General features: G+C 36.0%; 1 protein-coding gene across 4 annotated transcripts in view; it reads left to right on the top strand.

Annotated features, from left to right (window-relative positions):
* The window catches only part of ARL5B (ARF like GTPase 5B), a 29,577-nt gene extending 18,151 nt beyond the window's left edge, over positions 1-11,426 (top strand). For 3 of the 4 annotated variants that reach the window (XM_077772400.1, XM_077772398.1, XM_077772401.1), the window contains 3 exons: positions 1,637-1,720; positions 3,780-3,931; positions 5,051-11,426. In XM_077772400.1, the coding sequence (XP_077628526.1) occupies positions 1,637-1,720; positions 3,780-3,931; positions 5,051-5,099 (285 nt within the window). In that variant the 3' untranslated portion in view covers positions 5,100-11,426. Of the gene's footprint in view, positions 1-1,636; positions 1,721-2,340; positions 2,554-3,779; positions 3,932-5,050 lie in introns of those variants that run through there. The other variant, XM_077772399.1, reaches the window with a different exon arrangement.
* The last annotated feature ends 963 nt before the right edge of the window (positions 11,427-12,389 follow it).

Raw genomic sequence — 12,389 nt, 5'->3', positions numbered from 1 at the left:
AAGGAGGTTTTGAAGTTGCAGAAACTCTAGAAGACTTAGCACGGATCCAGAAAGACATCTGTTATTAATGACAGCATTTGCATGAAATGTTTTTTTTTAAATAACTTTTTCTTAAAGTTTTTCTATAAGGTCTAGTTAGTTACCATACTGTAATATTGGTTTCAGGAGCAGAATCTTAATAAACCATTTCTATAAGAATTTCAAAATTACTGGGACACCTGGGTGGCTCAGTCGGTTAAGCGTCTGACTTTGGCTCAGGTCATGATCTCACGGTTTGTGGGTTCAAGCCCCGCATCAGGGTCTGTGCTGAGGAATAGCTCAGAGCCTGGAGCCTGTTTCAGATCCTGTGTCTCCCTCTCTCTCTGACCCTCCCCTGCTCACGCTGTCTCTCTTTCTCTCTCAAAAATAAAACATTAAAAAAAAAAAAAAAAGAATTTCAAAATTACTACCCAGAACCTGTGGCCTTTATCATAGCTCACTAGCCCAGCACTTAGCATTTGCAACCTTAGATTCTAGGTCGAGAACCTGTCTATGTGATGTCCCCCCTCCCCGCCACATGGCCTTCATCACCCTTGTCATCTTCTTCTTTTCTTTAAGGAGTCCTCCCAAAGCCCAGCGTCTCCATTAGCATACAAGGAGTTCAGCTGTTGATGAATTCCTGCCACCTTCCTCACATTACATTTTCCATATTCTGTCCATGAGAACTTGCCGTGTTTCTTCCCTCAATTCCTTCTATTTTCTTCCCTTTTATGCCCTTCCGAGCCCTTCACAATCTCTAAGCAGATTACTCTAGTTGTCTCTGCCTAATTTTAAGGTCATCTGAACAATCTGGGTTACCGTCCCCCTCTCCATTTATTCTGTGTCACTCTTATAACCTTTAGCATCACTTAATCTCACTTCTTAATACTTTCTTCTGTCTAAGATATCTGACTAGGGGCCCTTTCGCACTGTATATTATTTTTCTTACCAAGGGTGCTTTTATTTTTAATGTGTCAGATCCCACTTTTTTCATATACACATTTACCAACACTTTTCTCTAGTTCTCTTTGCTTGCTGCTTTTTGCTTTCACCTACACTGGCTCTAACCTATTAGCCCCTAAGTGGGTGTGTTTCTGCTTAGGGCATTTCTTCTGGGGCTTTTATTGTTGGTATTGTTGTGTAAAAATGTCTTGTTCATTAGTTTGAGTGTGTGTGTTTCTCCTTTCCTTTCAAACTAACTTGTGTGTCCCTTTCTAATAGGCCGGAGGAGACTGTCTTAAACATAAATAATTACTGATTGCTTAAATAAGCAATCAATTAAACAGTTTTAGTGGGAGTTATTTAAATTACCATGACTTTCTCTTTAGAAATTATTGATTACCTGCATCTTAAAATAAATCTTAGTGTTACAGTGTATTGTGTGTTCAAACATCAGCTTTTCGAAATAAACTTGGGCATCAGTTTTATTTGTTGAACTGATGAGTTCTTATTAGCATTTGGATTTTACAGTACAATACAAACTCTTCATGATGAAAAAGCAGTAGACCGTTTTATAGTAATGGCGGCAGTGTGAAGAAATATTCTATCACTTGAGAGTCATTTTGCACAAAACTTCAACATTTCATTCACTTTTCTTTCTTTTTTAATTGTCTCCTAGTTCATCATCCTTGTGGTGGATAGCATTGACAGGGAGCGACTAGCAATTACGAAAGAAGAATTATACAGAATGTTGGCTCATGAGGTAAATGTTGAAAGTGAACACAAACATAGTAAGGTATCTGTATGGTGGTTTTGCTTTTTCACAAAGATTATATGCTTTGCTGTGGGTTATTTCATCATTAGCAAAGTTTTCTATTTTGATGGAAGTCTTGAAGTCAAAAAGTTTCATTACCTTTTCACACTTGAAAAAAACACCTTAATTTGTAGCCTATTACCATTATTGATAGGATTTTTTCAAAGTTAAAACTACTCCTTCATGCCTTAAAGAGTCTGGTGAATTAAAGAAGAAAAAGGGAAAACTTAAGTGTTTTTTTCCCAAGAATTTATAATCACTGAAAATTCTTTAGTGAATAATCTGAGACCACTTAATTCTAACAGTTTAAGGTAGACAAAATGCTAAGGTAATCAAACACATTCATCCACCCACCATTCAATATAAGATATTAAATATCTTATGAGACCCCCCATTTCACTTCCTTTCTTTCTCTTAAAGAGTCCTGAAAGAATTACATTATCCTAAAAGTAGTGAGAATCAATCCCATGTATATTTTCATACTTTCCCTACATTTTCTTTGTCAGTTGTACAAACTATTATATTTCATTGTTCATAAAATCTTTTTTAAAAATTTATTTTTGAGACAGAAAGAATGTACATGTGCACAGAAGAGGCAGAGAGAGAGAGAGGGAGACAGAGAATCTCAAGAAAGCAAGCCAGACACGGGGCTTGAACTCACCAACTGCAAGATCATGACCTGAGCCTTAACCAACAGTCTCACGCTCAACCAACTGAGCCATCCAGGCACCTCATCATTGTTCATAAAATCTTATATAATGATTATATATTTCTGTAACTCCGTTTTGGGGTATTTTTTGCGCAACATGTCCGTACATACAGCATTACTTCATTCCTTTTAACAGCTCTATGGTATTATTTCGTATGAATATACCACAGTTGATCTGTTCTATTAATGACCATTTAGGTTATTTCTAATATTTTGATCATATGAACAGTTCTGCAGTGAGCATAAATGATTGTGGTTAGCTTATACCAGTAGTCATAAGTATTGCCCAGCCCTTTACCCTCTGTGCTCTTCTTGAAATTGGAGAAATTCTTGGGGCACCAGGGTGACTCAAGTCAATTAAACGTCCAACTTTTGGTTTCAGCTCACATCATGAAACCATGAGTTTGTGAGTTCAAGCTCCGCATGGGGCTCTGTGCTGATAGCACGGGACCTGCTTGGGATTCTTTCTGCCCCTCCCTTGGGTGCATGCACATGCAGGTGTGCTCACTCGTGCTCTCTCTCTCTCTCTCAAAATAAACTTTAGAAATAAATTTGGAGAGATTCTGTAGTATTTGGCAACATATTACCATATTTGCCTATTGGAATATTGCTTACATAGTTTCAAATCAATGTTTAAGATGCGTATTTACTTTTCGTCTGACCCCTTTGGCCCAACAATATAAAAATAAATTATCTAGCTTATGTTATTTAGTCTTTGTTAGAGCCAATCATTAAATCACTATTGAGAAAATTTTTTTATCTCAGTACAATTTTTATTTTATTTGTATTTATTTTGTTGAGTTTTTAGTTTTTAAAAAAAATTTTTTTTAATGTTTTTATTTATTTCTGACAGACAGAGACAGTGTGAGCAGGGGAGGGTCAGAGACAGAGAGGGAGATACAGAATCTGAAACAGGCTCCAGGCTAGCTGTCAGCACAGAGCCTGACGTGGGGCTCGAACCCACGAAGGGCAAGATCATGACCTGAACCGAAGCCAGACGCTTAACCCACTGAGCCACCCAGGTGCCCAGAGTTTTTAGTTTTTTTTAAGGAAGTTCTCGTTTCAGTGTCGCGCTTGAACTCATGACCCTGAGATCAAGAGTCTCCTGCTTTACCGACTGAGCCAGCCAAGTGCCCCTCAATAAAAATTTTAAGTTAAATGTTACTGCCTAATCAATCAGTTTAAAGTAGAGAGATTTCATTATAACTGTCCAGTTGGGCATATTTGACCTTCCTGCTTCATTAGTTTAATTTGAGTTGGGATACTTCGTGTGTTAGAAATATTTCATATCGATTGCAGGATTTACGGAAAGCCGCAGTCCTGATCTTTGCAAATAAACAGGATATGAAAGGGTGCATGACGGCAGCTGAAATCTCCAAATACCTCACCCTTAGTTCAATTAAGGACCATCCGTGGCACATTCAGTCCTGCTGTGCTTTAACAGGAGAAGGGTAAGTGCTAAGCGATGTGGGGGGAGGTATGACTCCTTTCAGATTTCTAGCAACTTTTTTAAGGCAGCTTTTTTTCTCCTTTGATGCTGTTCTGTTTGTTTTTGTTTTGTTGTTGTTGTTGTTATCTACAAAAAGATAGTTTTTGTATTGTATTTCAGTTTTATAAAGTAAAAATAATTTTAGCCAGTTACTGTTGTTAAATTACACTTCAGCAAAGTTACTGACGCGTGGTTTGTAACTTTTAATATAAACAGAATGTTTTAGCATAAAAAGCCAACAACAAACTTTTGAATTAAGTTTTCACACTCCAGATTTTTAGTTGATGTTCATTTCTTGCTGTTACCATTTACTAACTGGGGGGGAAACTGTACTGTTGCTTGAATTAAAGAGGAAGCTCCAAAGAAATTTCACATTTCGCTAAAGGCTTAATTAAGCCTGAGCTCTCAGCTTTCCCCAAGACGACATCTCCTTTATGATCAGGAGTTGTTTGGTGGCATACCTCGAGAGACTGACTAAACATTTAAGATAGACGCTTATGATAGTGTATTCTTCTTTCCTAAGAACTTAAGTTTGCATAGAGTAGGCCAAAGAGACCAGTGTGCTATACATGAATGATCCAGTTTATTTCCAGGTATTTATCCTGGAATCAGCCTGACCTTCTTAGTTATGCTATATGAGAAATTGCTTGTAATATAATAGCTATATGTAGACTTTTTTGACCTTGACTTTTAAGACTGATGCGTAATCATTCATTCCATTCTTTAGCATTCAGGAGGGTAGGGCAAAGCTCCTGTTGCCTTTATATAGTGGTTTCAGTTTTATCTTAAAGGAGGAGAGGAGCATTTGCAATCTTGATGGCAAAACTGCCGGAGCCGTTCTCTTCAAGCTGAGACTGAGGCAATTTCCCAGTTACTCAACTGATGAACATCATTTATTCTACGTGAATCTTCCACTTAAAAATTCCGCGTCTTAACGGCGTTACCTCCATCTTGTCACTTAACGTGTATAAATAATTAGTGGAGTACCAACAGTTGGGGAAGACTTAAAAATAATAAATGTGCTTTCAGTTCTACAGTTGAAATATTTTCATTTTGAAAATGCTTCTGTCTTTTGTTTCAGGTTATGCCAAGGTCTAGAGTGGATGACGTCCCGGATTGGTGTGAGATAACTTTTTGCCTGAAAAGAGACTGCTCTATTTATTCTGTGACATGAACATTTTCCTAGTACCTTTGGCTGCTAAGGCAGCAGCATGTTTAATTTATAACAACACAAACCTCTATGAGCAACACTTGAATCAAGTGCAGCTGAACTGGAACATGAAAGATTTTTTCTTAACTTTTTTTTAATGCACTAACCTTCAGTTGGATGATATAACTGTGTTTTCAGCAACGTAATTCTCCTGACTGCTGATTCCAATTACTCAATGACTGCCTTGTAAGAAATGTGTGTCATGCGTTTGATGTTTTCTGAAGTATTGTAATAACTTTAACGACCAATTCCTTTCATTTCTTGACCACCTCCTTTCCCTACCAGATAATTCCTGGTTTGACAGAAAAGTAGTAGTGGAAATCATCAGATACTGCTTGTAAACATAACCAGCACTAAATATTTGCTCCCTCTTTAAACCACTTCTCTTTTGGACAGAGCTTATTGTAGAGAAAGAAATCAACCTAGAAGATATCTATGAAAGGAAAATGAACCATCATGAGAACTACCTTGACAGAAGTTAATTTCGCCCAATTATTACAAGTCACGGAATAATTTTAAGTTACTATTAGTGTGGAAATTAAGTAGGCTGTTTATCTAAAAGAATTAAATTTACTTTTCTGCCTCCAACACGAGATTAGTTTTAGCTAAAAACTAATCAGGGGAAAATATTTGAAAGCCCAACTTTGATGGTAAATATTTTGGAGAACTCCGATATTTCAAAACTGCCACACATTATTCAATGCGTATGTTAATTATCGGAAGTTATTAAAGCATACCAGCACTAATACGAAAATAAGACATTTGGAATATATTTTACTATCGATTAGAAACAAGTTTATTATCAGCAGAGACTTCAATGATTCCGTTTGCAAGGGAGAGCACATTTGCTGGGGGCAGTAGCTAAAGCAGAAGTACAAACATTTCCTTTCTTAAAATTTGAAGTTGTGTGTGGATTTTGAATGGTGTTTCTACCACCAGCATTGTATTACTTAGAAACCGCTACGGCTTTCTGTAGGTCCATCTGAGGTTATAGTGTGAGAGGCTTCAGACACTTGCCTTCTCTCTTCTTACCCCTCATGTTCTAAAACCTTCTGGTGGATTACAGGAAACTGCTGAATTGAATCCCAGCTTTTAGAGTGTGACACAAGACTCAAAGTTAACAGTGACATGTTAGAAGTTAAAAAGTAGGAAGAAGAGCGTCCTAATCTATCAAAAGTTTATTATATATCATTAAAAAGTTCGGTCTAACCCGAGCAGTAATCTGACTAGTGCATACTTAGGAGTGAGCACAAGTAATTCTAGTTTTGATCTCCTATTTCCAAAATGTGATTTTGCTCTCATGAAAGGGATAAAAATGCATCCTTAGAGAATAATACTTCATTTTTGCAGTATTTTTTTTTTCATTTGGGTCAAAAGTACAATTCAGTGTTCATAAGAATATCTAAAAATACCTGTTCAAAAGTAGTATTTTAATTTTAATATTTTTTATTGTAAATCGGTTTTAATTTTGCTCCGTTTTCAGGTATACTTGATTTATTATATTTAGTCTAATTTAGTCAAAAGTGATAACATTTTCTTTCTATTTAGTGGTAGCACACCCTACAGCTGAGGAAAGCTTTCTGGACTTAGGGAACTAGTGGTTATTAACCTTGTTTTGAAGCTTTTTCTTAGTGAGTCTATACTGGGTAGAGGATAAATTTTGATTTTAATAAAATCTGTAATCCTAGACCATGAGCGGAAAGCAAACATAAACCAATATGGATGCTTTGTGGTGTATGTTTGGGGGCAGGAGGAAGTAGAAAAATACAGTTTACCTAAAGCACACTTTGCCAGAATACATATCTTGGTTCTAGAGTTGAGCCATAAATTCTAAGGATATCTCTTAACTTCATCCTGGGAAAACATAGGTAATACAGGACAAAGTTCTGTATCCATTCTTATTAGAAAATTTATCTTCTTACATGTAATAGGATTGGCTGGCTCAGTTTTTTTCTTCTATCAAATTATACGGTTGTGGGCTTTTTTTTGGTATTACCACATCAGCATTATATTGAAAGTGTTTTTAACAGTTGATTGTATTTTGTCAAACATCTACTAGTATAGATTGAAGTTTGCTATTTAATTTTTTTAAATACAGTTTATTTTATTTTCTAAACTTTTTAAAAAAGCATTTTGTTAGTTTGGGATCAGAAATGGTTTTGCTAGCTGTGTTGAAAATGAAATCAACATCCCACTAGTTTCTGTGGCAATGATTGGGAACAGTTCAAATAGGAAATTCACGTAAGACTTTTTAAAAGTGTTTTATAGGTTCTCGTTATCTATTTCCTGTTACAATAATATGAAAACTGATTATCCTTTACTCCAAGAGAATGTTTTGACGCAAGCAAGTATCTAATACTAAAGCATTGATTCTGACATTCATTGTAAATCAACTCTAAGATTCTGTCTGATGACAAATTTGTAAATTTGTGATTAGTGCCTTTACTCACATTTTGAGATGAGTTCTTCGCTTTGTACTATACCTGTTCTTTAGAATTCACATTAGCAGCTAAGCTAACTCATTTGACAGTGACATAAATTCGAGATTCACCCTCCTTGCCACCCCTTCAGTTGCCTAGCAAAGTTTTCTAGTAAGTACCGGAAAGCAAGGGCCCCACTCCCCCCCCGCCCCCCATATTATGTTCAGGAGATTATTCTAGATTCTGTGGGGTTTTTTTGAGGATAAACAAGTTTAACAAATCTTTTCAGTATTTTATTAGGACTAAATGTAACTGCTACCCAAATATGGCATTTTTCTTCAGTTTGAACATGTTACATTCTCATTTAAACACATTTCCTGGTTGCAGCCCATTTGGGAACTTTTAGAATTAACAGCCCTTTTATATGGGAGTATACTACATAATATGTATTCTTAGTATAATTTAATTCCTTCAGATCTGAAATAACATGCAGTCCGTTGGAAAACTAATGGTTAAATACATAATTTTTGCTTTTAGGTTCTGTGTTAGTATGCTTAAAGGTATAATTTTATTCTTTGTTAAAGAAAGGTAATAAATTCAAGCTTTATTGTTAAAAATAATTTTTATATGGGCACTACCCCTGTAGCCATAGTCATTTTGATTAAGCACAAGTTAACTTTTATTTTCTAGAGCATAAAGAGAAAATAATTATTTTCCTATGGAAACAGTGAGTGATACAGGCAGTGCTGTAAACAATATTCTCTGAAGAGTCATTGAAAGTTAACAAAGCAAAGAAATTTAAAGAAAACAAATCTTTATATTTTTAAAAATCTTTTTGGTGTAGTTAGTATCTTAGGACAAATTCTAAATGGGATTGTCTGTGACTAGCACTCTTTTAATTCTTAACTACATAAAATAAAACTGTATCAGTAGAAAAACATACTGGTATTATGCCTGTAAATGGGGAAGTTCCATTGACATTTATCTTTGAAGAGCAACTTCATGAGTCATCTACGGCTTTAGGTCCAAAATATTTCATATCAAGTGCAATTCTAAAAGATCTTTTATATTTTGCTGGGACAAAGCCACTTCGAGATTCAGTCTGATGAGTTGGATCTAGTAGAATATTGTGCTGGCTGTCTAAACAAGTGGTTTTGAACCTTAATTTGGCCATTGGGTGTCTAGTGACTTTAGACAGCATTCATGGTCTCTCTGTTCTTTTTCCCCCATCCTGAGGAACTTAAGCCAACTAAAAGAACTCCATCCTATCTTTTGGTTTTAAAGTCCTGAATTGTTAAACACTATATTAAAGTTGAATAACCCAAAAAATTCCTAGGATAGGACCCATAATAAGAAATTAAATTCACTTTTATCTTTTGAATCCCGCCTCGTCATCATTTTGTTTCGTTTGTGAATACAATCAAATAAAACAAAGTATCAACTAGTAACTGGCACTCAGCTTAAATAAGCTAGGAGCTAGTGACAGTGCAGAAGAGAAAATAAGCCATATTGCCAAGGAAATGATTTTAAGCTGCTGATAAAACACCAGTGTATGTTTAAAATGCTCTCTTCTTGGGAATACCTTGCTCATTTTCCTGGCTTTTTCTAATTAGAAGTGGTTAGTTTGTTCAGAGTTTATTCGCTTTTGATACCACCCCAAACTCCCAGTTCCGCTTGACTTTCCAGTATTGAAAGGATACTGCAGCTTGGCTGTCAGTATTTTACAAATGTCTGTATAAATCTGAAAGCAGTTTATATTCAAGGTTAGTTCCTTCAGTAATGTCTCATCCTTACTCATTTAGCATTACTGTGAAGACTGAAATCCAAGTCAGATTCCCAAAAAGTATTTTTTTAAGAGTTCCATGTGGCCAAAATTAAATAGAGAAGGTCAAAAAAAATTTTTTTCAACTTTTTCACTTTAAAGTAGAAAACTACTGTGTTCAAGAGATCCAAAATCGGTTTTAAATGCATATGATTTCATAAAATGTTTGGGAAAAGTTAATTTGGAGTCATACCTAGAAACAAAGGTCAAAACAATTGATAGTAAAGATAAACATGAGGTAGAAAAGTCTTCAAAAGGCTATTAAGTGATAGAAATTGTGAATGAAAGTGAATTTCCATCACTAAGGCACTTAAAATTACTAGAAATAAAGTACGGCCTTTTACTCTAGAACTAGATATCTTACTTTTAAAGTGGCCAAAGAACCAAAGACTGATCAGGTTTTTAGAATCTGTTAGTTTTGTCAAGTCACATCTTTTTTATTTTTTTCTTAAATGGTAGTCTGCATTGTCTTCTAGAAATGGAGAGGTAAGAAAACGTGCCGTGCATATCTTTTGCAATAGATAACAAAGTTCTAGAAGAATGGAAATGTTTCTTGCACAAACTTTGTAGTATTTTAATTAAAAAATTACCTCATTTTTCAATCCATAAGGTGCTTTGCTCAAGCTTGTAGGACGTCGCACCCATAAAAACCCCCTTCCCCCGAACTCTGAAATATGCAAAGTTCACAACTAAGGGGTAGCGTTCCTTGGAAATTCTGTTTTATTCTTGTTAAGATGGTTTAGCAGATTCTTACAGCACACAGACACGTGTGTGCTCAGTCAATACTTACTTTCAATAAAATCAAATAAGGGCAAGGAAAACCCTCAAGTTTGATTGATTCTATTATACTGTGACTATATTTCCATCAATGTTGGGACGATATCAAAGGACTATCATTTGATCTCGGTTGTGCATAATTTATTGCACATTTTGGCCCATGTCACAGGAGACTCTTGTCATTTTAATCCTATTTTCTTCAGGGAGTCAGCAAGCCTCTATTTTATTCTCTTGGAGTAAACTGTTCAGTGTAGCTCTGAAAGTTTTAATTTCAATTTAAAAATGTAGCTGCTATTTCATTAAAAGTGTGAAATACAATGATGGTTATGATTTTTTCCAATTATGTAGTAGTTTTAAATTTTACCGTATTTATTGTACAGAGCATGGTTTAAAAAACACACACACACAAAAGCAATTACAACCTTGTTCCTGTATTTCTCCTACCCAGAATATAATGATTATAATCACACATTGCCATCTTAACAGAAATTGGTGCTTTAGAGCATTAAAGAGGAAACAGCAAGCCCTGTATAATACACTTCTTGCCTCAGAATATAAAGCTACTTTAAGATGTATTTATATTTGTGCTCATTTCTTAAGGTTTAAATACAACTGTTATCCATCTACTTCAGGCCTTCTACAAAAGCTGTAACAATATCGTAGCTAATCATCTTGGTCAATAGATGATGTTAATGCTGGCAAAACTCTGAATTGGATCTCTCTGTGGGTCCTGCCATATTGCATAGAGGGGAAAAAACGAATGTCTTTCACGCCACAAACCGTGCTTCTTAACCCCAACCAAGCAGCTGAAATGTGTGCTGGTGGTCTAATATATGGCATTAATAAAATTAAAAGAGCAAACCAATTGCTGAATGCATTCACATCATCACTTCTTGCAAATGGTTCAAAGCATGTTCTACTAATAGTAGGGCTGTTTAAAGACATGTTTTAAAAATTTTAATAGTTTCATTACTGTCATAAAATGCTTCTTTTATATGTTAAGTTTAGGTTGCTTGGTACTCGCGATTTTTTTATTTCTGCAATTATGTTATAATGAGTTGCTTGCATGCCTACTCACCCAAGGAAAAAGGATGCTGTTTGCTCTGGAATGTTCATCTTTTAGACAGGTTTTGGCTCATTTGCAATCATGGTGCAATACAGTGTAACGTTCATTTGTTTTCAGTCAACAGTTTTATTTTTGTCATAATAAAGAATTACTTTTCCAATATGACATGAACTCGGTGGTTTTCTTTAAAGATAAAAATCTGTTCGAACAATCTTTTTGTTGCGAGTGATAGAAACTCACTTAAGCTAACGAAGCAACAGAAGTTTAGTATTAAGGGTGAGAGGTCAGGTTGTGGGTGCTCACAGAACCCAAGGTCAGGGACACAGCTGGTTTTTTTAATAGGTTAGGACCAGAGACCCAGGGATGCCAAGAAGAAACCAGAAAGTTCTTTATCTTATCCATCTCTTCTCTTCCACTGGTTTCCTAGGCAGGCCACATGGCAGAAAATGCCCACATCAAATAGCTCCTATAGTTTTACCTTTGTGTAAGGAAGAAGCCAGATGATCATTAGGTTCTTAGTTATGTGGTCAAAAATTGCCCTCCATATTTCTGAATCAAAATATAACATGAAGACAGGCTTTGGAATAAAGGGGAGCAATAGCTTTAGGGTGGGCCAAGACCTTCCAAAACTGCCAGCTGGGGAATTTCACCGAGAAATACAAGATCTAGCCGGTTTCAGCAGGGGTTGGGGACATGCTGCCAGCCTTGTAGGTCAGGTTTGCAGTGGGGCACGGGGTTCCTGAAACAAAAGCTAAGAAAGGAGGGCTGGCTTGCGGAAGAGGGGGGAAAAGGTCACAGTTTAAAAATTGAGCCTCGCTGAAGTCTTAATGCAGCCATTTTAATTTTTATTTTTGTTCATGGTTATGTTTCTAATGGGTTTCGGTTACATTTTCATATTCCCCAGGGAAATGGTTCACTTCCCTGCATTGGGTCAGTTTCTCTTTCTGCTCTGAACAACTACGGCTTGGCGGGGAATCCCTGGGCTGTTTTCAGGCAGTCCAAGTGGGTGTGTAGTGTATAAGAGGCTATCTGTTTGGTCTTTGAACCCTGATCCTGAGACAAAACTTCTCAACCCCTTGGAATTTCCTGAATGGTTGCAATGCCTTTTGTCATTCAGAGGCGGCT

This window comes from Crocuta crocuta, unplaced genomic scaffold, assembly GCF_008692635.1.
Source record: "Crocuta crocuta isolate KB4526 unplaced genomic scaffold, BGI_CrCroc_1.0 scaffold96, whole genome shotgun sequence".
NCBI classification, from domain to species: Eukaryota; Metazoa; Chordata; class Mammalia; order Carnivora; family Hyaenidae; genus Crocuta; species Crocuta crocuta.
The sequence above is the reverse complement of the archived record's forward strand: the minus strand, read 5'-3'. Positions and strand labels throughout refer to the sequence as shown.